Genomic DNA, 8,631 nt, shown 5'->3' on the forward strand with positions numbered 1-8,631 from the left:
TACAAATTATTATTAATTTTCTAGAATGCCTGCAGTAATTAGGCACTGTACATCAAACCAACTGTTTAATGTCTGCTGGAACAAACAACGGGGAATGGAAGAGGAAGGGAAAGGACAAGTTGGAGAGGGATGAACGCAGCTCCGGGTACTTAAGAGTTGACTGCAGGGAGGGAGGAAGGCGGAGGATGAAAAGAGAGGAGGGATTTTTTGGGGGGGGCGACTGTTGCCACCTTGGTGTTCGGGGAGGGGGGGCCAGGCCCGAGAGGTCACGACAAGGAGTTCCCCAGTTGCGTTCCTTGGCTCTGTCGGGAATTTCTCCCTGGGCTGCCTTCCACTCTATTTTTCATTTTGGTGTAATGAGGATAATTTTCGAAATTGCTTCCAGAATTAGATCGTGCACTGTTTCTCACAGGTCCATCTTGTTCAGTTCATAATGATGTGCCCATGTGTTCCTGCACATTGCTAGGACGCCACGTGGGAAGCAGTTTAGAAATCGAGAGACATAGAGCCAAAAGGGTACTCAAGGGTCATCTAGTCTGACCCCTTGCACATTGCAGGACATTCACAGCGACCTCCCCTCCCCACTCCCACAGTGACCCCTGTACTCCATTCAGAGGAAGGCAAACACCTCCAGGGTCTCTAGGCCAGTCTGCCCTGGAGGAAAATTCCTTCCTGTTGGCAAAGTGGCAATCCGCATTACCCTGGGCATATAAGAAAGGGCTACAAGAACTGAGCACTGGCTTGATCCTTCCTGTTTTGTGTAGTGGTTAAGAGTGGCGGACTCTAATCTGGGAGAACCGGCTTTGATTCCCCACTCCTCCACATGCAGCTGCTGGTGTGACCTTGGGTCACTCATAAGTTCTTTCAGAGCTGTTCTCTGTTGTGGGGAGGGGAAGGGAAAGGAGATCGTGAGCTGCTCTGAGACTCCGAATGAAGGGAGGGGTATAAACCCAATCTCCTCCTCCTCCTTCATCTTCCTGCCCTCCCGTCTTGGGATCTGCCTAAGTTCCCAGAATCAGCATTGCTGTCAGGTGGCCATCTAGCCTCTGTTTGAAAACCCCCACAGGAGAGCCCACCACCTCCCGAGGAAGCCTGTTCCACTGAGGAACCGCCAGTTTGGTGTAGTGGTTAAGTGCGCAGACTCTAATCTGGGAGAGCCGGGTTTGATTCCCCACTCCTCCACTTGCACGTGGCTGGATGACTTTGGGCAAGCCATAGTTCTGATAAGAGCTGTTCTTGAAAAAAGAGCAGTTTCTGTCAAGTGCTCTCTCAGCCCCACCTACCTCACAGGGTGTCTGTTGTGGGGAGGGGAAGGGAAAGGAGTTTGTAAGCTGCTCTGAGACTCCCTTGGGTAGTGAAGGGCGGGGTATAAATCCAATCTCTTCTTCTTCTTCTTCTCTGTCAGGAAGTTCTTCCTAATGTTTAGTCGAAAACTCTTTCGATTTAATTTCAGCCCGTTGGACAGAGCTGTATGCATAGCTGTGCCCTGATTGTTTTGTTGTCGTTGTTCCTTTCGGCGTGTGCGTATCGATCACATAACTGGGGTGGGCAGGGAGGAAGCTGGATATGAATGACTGGTGCTGCTGAGTAGGAGCAGCAAAAGGCGCATGCACAGCACCCGGTGTGCTATTTGGAAATTTAAAAAACAAACAAACAAAATGCCAAAACCCGCAGAGGATTCCTCAGGCACTGTTTGCTCTTTGCAAACGAGATCAGGGAACCTGGAATTTCCGAATCCGGAGAGATATTTGGATAACTGCGTTTGTTCAGTGAGTTTCCAGAGCCCTTAGAAAGCTGAAATCGGCTTACGGAGAAAAGCATTAAACATTGAAATGCTTAATAAAAATGGAACGGTTTGAACCAAGAGCCCTGATGCAGATATTCCAATTGCCTCTAAAACCTCCTCAAACAAATGAGTGGCGCCATGAAGTTGTGGCGCTGAGCAATGCTGGAAATTGCATACTTAGTATACTGTATAGGGAGCTGCGGTGGCTCAAGTGGTTAAGACACTGAACTGCAGACTGGAAGGTCGGTAGTTCAGCAGTTTGAGACCCGAGTGCCGCATGATGGAGTGAGCCTCTCTGGCCTCAGCTCCTGCCAACCTAGCAGTTCGAAAGCAAGAAATTGCAAGTAGATAAATAGGTACAGCTTCGGTGGGAAGGTAACAGCGCTCTGTGCGCCTCAGCGTCTAGTCATGTGCCAGCCACATGACCACGGAAACATCTTCGGAGAGCCCTGGCTCTTCGGCTTGGAAATGGAGATGAGAACCGCCCCCTAGAGTAGGATTTGACTGGCTTTCGAGCAAGGGAAAACTTTACCTTTAGTATACTGTATACAATTTGGAATTTTTTTAAAAAGCAACAACTGAGAACCACAGACGATTTCTCAGGCAGCTCCTGGGGCATTGAGTTCCACAGGTTAGTGGTGGGGGAAGCAGCTGGGAAGGAAAATTTTAGGGGCGGGGAAATTCCTGAAGGGGGTGAAACCTGGAGAAAGCTGGGTTTAGAGTGTGGAAGGAGCTTAGTTTGGAGTAGTGGTTAGGAGCGTGGACTCTAATCTGGGAGAACCCGGTTTGATTCCCCACTCCTCCACATGTAGCCCACTGGGTGACCTTGGGTCAGTTGTTTCAGAGCTGTTCTCTCAGGACCAGTCCTTGAGAGAGCTCTCTCAGCCCCACCTACCTCACAGGCAATGCTCCCTCTAAGCTGTGGAGTCTTGTGAGCAAAATTTCTACTTTGTGAGCTACTGGCATTAAAATTGTGAGCAAGAGACTGGGCTACTGCATAAATTAGTTGGCTCTGGGGCCATCCTTCCTGAGCTAAGACAAAAATGTGTGTTCTTACACTAACTCAGCTTAGAGGGAACACTGCTCACAGGGTGTCTGTTGTGGGGAGGGGAAGGGAAAGGAGTTTGCAAGCTGCTCTGAGACCCCTTTGGGTAGTGCAGGGCAGGGTAGAAATCCAACCTCCTCCTCCTCTTCTTCTGCTGTTTGAATGTTTGAACACAGTGTAAACCTGCACTCTGAAGCATTGTTTTGGTGAAACCTGCGTTTGGTAACACTTGACACCAATATTTATATAACAGTATAGAAAAATTTATATAGCAGTATAAAAAAGTGGTGAAAGGACAAAAGAGATCTGCCTTAAGCATGCATCTTTTGTACACAGTGCCACATACTTTTCTATAACCACCTGGAGGTTGGCAAACCTTGAAAGCTCTCGTTGGGCTCTCCATCAATCACACCCATGAACGCCCATGTTTCCTCCGTCTCAGAGCAGGGTGATCTCAACCATGTGGGTTGATACAGGCGGAGGGGGCCCCTTCTTTGTCAAACATCCCTTGCGGCAAAGGAGAAATGGCAGAAGGACTGGTGGCGGCGGTGGAAGGTGCCACTGAGTCACAGCCAACTTTCTTCCTCACCCAAATAATAATGAACACGTGGAATCCACTGCCGCAGGAAGCGGTGGCGGCTACAAGCACAGAAAGCTTCAAGAGGCGACTGGATAAACATACAGAGGAGAAGTCCATCAACCACAAGGTATAGGTGGAGCACTCTGTGCAGGGCAGTGATGCTCTGTGTTCTTGCTGCTTGGGGGGGGGGGCAACAGTGAGAGGGCTTCTGGAGTTCTGGCCCCGCTGCTGGACCTCCTCACGGCACCTGGGTTTTGGCCACTGTGTGACACAGAGTGTGGGACTGGATGGGCCATTGGCCTGATCCAACACTGGCTTCTCTTATGTTCTGAGATAGAGCAGAGGCCCATCAGTGGCTATTAGCCCCAAGGTATAGAGGGAACACTCTGTCTAGGGCAGTGATGCTCTGCATTCTTGGTGCTTTGGGGGTCAACAGTGGGAGGGCTTCTGGAGTTCTGGCTCCGCTGGTGGACCTCCTGATGGCACCTGGGCTTTGGCCACTGTGTGACCCAGAATGTGGGACTGGATGGGCCACTGGCCTGATCCAACATGGCTTCTCTTATGATCTCATGTCTGAGGTAGTGAAGCTTTGTATTCATGGTGCTGGGGGGGGGAAGAGTGGGAGGGCTTCTGGAGTTCTGGCCCGACTGGTGAACCTCCTGATGGCACCTGGGCTTTGGCCACTGTGTGACCCAGAGTGTGGGACTGGATGGGCCACTGGCCTGATCCAACATGGCTTCTCTTATGTCCCCTTGGGTTTCCAAAGCAAGGGATGTTCAGAGTTGGTTTTGCCATTGCTCTGCCTCTGCCTACCAACCTTGGACTTCCTCGGTGGTCTCCCATCCGAGTACTAACCAGGGCCGACCCTGCTTAGCAGCCAAGATCTGACGAGGCTGTGCTAGCCTGGGCCATCCAGGTCAGGGCTGCTGAAGGACTACTTGGAGACCTCTGCACGCCTCTGCACCTATCTCTGTGGAGTCTTACCTTTGTGCCGGATCAAGTAGTGTCCTAGAATGATGAGCAGGCTCAGGAGCAGGAAGACGATGAGGGCGACCACTCCCCCGATGATGGCGTGGTACGTACTGGAGCTGTGCGCCACCGGACTGGCATCTGTCCAAAGGAAGGAGCAGAAGGTGAGCTGCTGGGATGCCAAGGTGACCTGCCCGTCACGCTACTGCGGGCGTCCCCTCCCCCTTGCTGCCAAGCGACCTCCAGGCCCCCCAAGTTGCAGCCAGGAAAAGAGAGAGAGAGAGAAGTGAGAAAGTGGCAGGCAGGTTAGGTGGAGGGAAAGTTCAAGTTGGGACCTTCTCTTCTTGGGCTGGGAAGGCACCGGTGCTTTAGGGAATGGGGGAGATCCAACGGGGCAGACGCCCCCAACTCGGCACGAAAAGGAGGGGGAGCGGAACCCCCGGCATTCTGTTGCTTTATTCTCTCTCTCTGGGGTCCCCAATCTTTGGAATTTTTGGAATTCTAACACAGTAGTGTGCACCCCCCCAAGATGGCCGCCACACAATGGCTGTCGCAGGAGGCGGGGCTAGTCAATTAATGAGACCTTTACGACTGAGTTTATTGCTGTGATAGAAACAGAAACAACTAACAAGCAAGCAAACAAAAGTGGCTACTGCAAGGAAGAGCCTGGTGCTGCAGTGGGAGCTGCCGCCCGAGTAACGCTTTTAAAAATCGGCACAGCCAATCAAATTGCCAAGGGCCAATCAGAAGCCTGGCTGGTCAAAAGCCCCGCCCACTTTCTAAAAAGACTTGGCGGGCGCCTGGAATGGTGGCGTCATGTTGGGGACCCCCGTTCTCTGTGCTCTTTCCCACTCTTCCTCGCTTCCAGTTTAATTGGAGGAATTTCAAAACTCCCCTACAATTGAACCATACACAGGTCGTCACTGATTTCTTTTTCCTGCAGTTGGCTGGGGTGTCTCCCCCCCCCACTTTACCGATGCACAAATGCACAGGGATGAAACTCTCGGAGAAGAAGCAAACTTGATGGACCCAGACAAGCGATCACATAGGGTTGCCATTCCCCAGCTGGGGGGAGAAGGGATCCCCCCGTTTTGCGGGCTCCTGCCTGCCGCCGGCTAGCTGGCCGGTGGGAAGAAATCTCCCCCCAACAGTCAGCTGTTAGCGACATCCCTGGAAATAAACACTATGTGCCAGCATCACTTCCTGATGTAGGCATGTCGGGGATGTTGGGGGGGGGGTGTGACACTCTGGTTTTGGGGCAAAACTCTATGGTCTGAAGCTGATTTTACCATAAAGTTTCACCCCAAAACCCAGAGCGTTGCCTCCGGAATCACTGACATCCCTACATTACTTCCAGGTGAGGCAAGCCTGTCGCACACTGTCACTTCCAGTGACTCCTGGAATGTCCCCCCCTCCCATCTCCCTGCTGGCGTTTCGGAGGGACCTGGCAAACCTACGGTCACATCAAGACTCCTTTTCTGTGTGTGGCTTTAATGACTTGCCCGTAAGCTCCTCCCCATGGATAACCGCACCCAAAGAATTCCAAAACAGCTGGTATCTGTAATCCCATTAAGGCAGGAGTCACCAACGGGGTGCTCGTGGGCGCTGTGGTGCCTGCTGACAGCTTTCTTGGCACCCACCAAGTGTCTTTTAAACAGTGAGTGGGACCAGGTGGGGTCCTGCCAGGGTTGCCAGCTCCGTGTTGGGAAACACTGGAGATTTTGGGGGTGGAGCCTGAGGAGGGTGGAGTTAGGGGAGGGGAGGGTCTTCAATGGGTTATAATCCCATAGAGTCCACCTTCCAAAGTGGCCATTTTCTCCAGGTCAACTGATTTGTCACCTGGAAATCAGTTGCAATCCTAGGAGATCTCCAGCCACCACCTGGGGGTTGGCAACCCTAGCTCTTGCCCAGCAGGGCTCCTGATTTGCCACTGACCGTCTGGTTGGCTGCCTTGTTTCCGTGTCAGCTGCCCCCTCAGTGTCGGCTTTAGTCTCTCTCACTCCTCTGTCCCAATGTACTAAGGTGACCCGGTCCCTTCGAGACACTAGTGGGGGGATGGGGGGGCACAGCCCAAGAGCCAGAAGCATCACCCCCAACATGCCAACATCGCCAGACGTGATGTCGCATGTCACCTGGAAATGATGTAGGCACGTCAGGGATGACGCTCTGGTTCTCGGCAAAACTCTATGGCGAAATTGGCCTCAAACCATAGAGTTTTGCCCAAACACCAGAGCGTCAGCTCCCAACTTCACTGATGTGTCTACATCGCTTCCAGGTGATGTCGGCATGTTGCCTGACATTGCTCTATGGGGGGAGATTCCTCCTGTGGCCAGCGGTGGGCAGGAGCTCACAAAAGCAGGGGATTCCCTGCCCCCAAGTCGGGAACGGTAACCCTACAATGTACTTCTAAATTACCCATCCCCTCTTCTCCCTTGCTCTTGGGCTTCCTCTCGGGAATGGTAACCCTACAGTGTACTTCTAAATCACCCCTCTTCTCCCTTGCTCTTGGGCTTCCTCTCTGTGTGTGACTCTGCCTCTCGAGGCAACCATTTTGTGGCTGTGCCCACCTAGGGTTGCCAGCCTCCAGGTGGGGCCTGGGGATCTCCCACTTTTACAACCGATCTCCAGCTGCCATAGATCAGCTCCCCTGGAGAAAATGGCTGCTCTGACTGGTGGACTCGATGGCACTGTACCATGCCGAGGCCCCTCCCCTCCCCAAGCCCCGCCCGCTTCTGGCTCCACCCCGCAAAGTCTCCAGGGATTTTCCACCCCAGACCTGGCGACACTATGCCCACCTTCCCATGACAGAATCCCAAAGGCGCCTTCAGGCTGAAAAAGGCTGTGGACCCCTGCATTAAAGTTACGCGGTATTTTTACATTATGTGCATTTGTAACGTAGAGAAGGGGAGAGAGGAAGGAACTGGAATGTGTTGCGTACTGCCCGTACACAGCACTCCTTGCAAAAAATTGGGCCATCTGAGAAAACAGAACGACGGAGTGTTACTAATGCAGCGATTCCATATTGCAGAGTCGACGAGTGCTTCAAAATCTCATGAGAAAGTGTGGATGAGATTGCATCGTTTGGCCTAATGGCAGGGCCAGTCTTGTATGCACAGCCGGCCCCCACGGGGCTCTATGGGATTTCAGTATAATCAACCCCATCCATCCCAAAGGAAGACCATCCAAGTTATCAACTCTCCCTCCGCCTTGGTTAACCTGCATCATCCAAACTACTGCGCGCTAGGAGGAAAGAGAGGTTGCATACAAGGTCAGTGCTACGTAAGGTAGAGGAAGGCAGAACTGGGTACACTACTCTGAGCTCTTTACAGGAAATTCAGAAGAGGGGGGAAAAATAGCAAAAGACTGATAGATGAGATAGATAGCGAGAAGGTCAACACCGTCCACAGGAGACACTCTGGATTGCCGCAGGAAGGATCGAATTCAAGCGAAAACACCATCCAAAAGCAGAGAGAAAAGCAGAAGGTCCATGCAAGTTGGACACCCACCCCAGAAGCTCCATGCAGGTCACACCTTGAGAATCCAAACAGACCTCTCAATCAACCTGCTCCCCTCCTTCTTAACTTCTCTATTCCTGATCCAAAAGGCCCTTTCTAGACACAGCTCGCAACCCAGGGCTCTCTCAATGGGATGTGTGTGTATAAAGTGTGATGTCGCAGCCGAGTTATGTTGGCCCTGTAGGGTTTTCAAGGCAAGAGGCGAACAGAGGTGGTTTGCCATTGCCTGCCTCTGCGTGACAACCCCTGTTTTCCTTGGTGGCCTCCCATCCAAATACTGACCAGGGCCGACCCTGCTTAGCTTACAAGATCTGATGAGGTCTGCCTACCCTGGGCCGTAACATCACTGGGATGCCCCCACAGAAATCCGTGTCCTTGGCCAACTGAATTAGAATCGAGTTGCAGCTCAAAAGGTCGCTACCCTTCCCTTCATCGACGGTGTGTCAGAAGGCCCCCAGTCGTAAGAAGTAGCTGACCAATATTATTATCGTGAGAAGAGTGGATAATCACGTTTGTCATCTCTTTCCAGCACCCAGGGCTAGAGAGGGTCATGAAAAGTAGCAAAGCCATTGCCTGCTTCTTGCAGGTGGAAAATCGGAGACGGAGGTGTCAAAAAGGCATCCTGAAAACCAAAGCGGCTGTCAGCCAAATCCTCCGTCAACTCATCTCAGCCACCAGGGCTGGGGGGCACCCCTGGCCTTCCTCCCACTCTTAAATTCTGTTCAGAAAGCCCTCA

General features: G+C 52.2%; 1 protein-coding gene across 1 annotated transcript in view; it reads right to left on the minus strand.

The window, feature by feature from the left end:
* CADM3 (cell adhesion molecule 3) overlaps nt 1–8,631 on the minus strand; it is a gene marked incomplete at its 5' end in the record, with an annotated part of 31,786 nt that overhangs the window by 1,526 nt on the left and 21,629 nt on the right. The window contains one exon of the mRNA XM_015419049.1: nt 4,396–4,521. Coding sequence (XP_015274535.1) covers nt 4,396–4,521 — 126 coding nt within the window. The remainder of the gene's footprint in view (nt 1–4,395; nt 4,522–8,631) is intronic.

The sequence above is a fragment of the Gekko japonicus genome, unplaced genomic scaffold (assembly GCF_001447785.1).
Source record: "Gekko japonicus isolate JY-2015 unplaced genomic scaffold, Gekko_japonicus_V1.1 scaffold5327, whole genome shotgun sequence".
NCBI lineage: Eukaryota > Metazoa > Chordata > Lepidosauria > Squamata > Gekkonidae > Gekko > Gekko japonicus.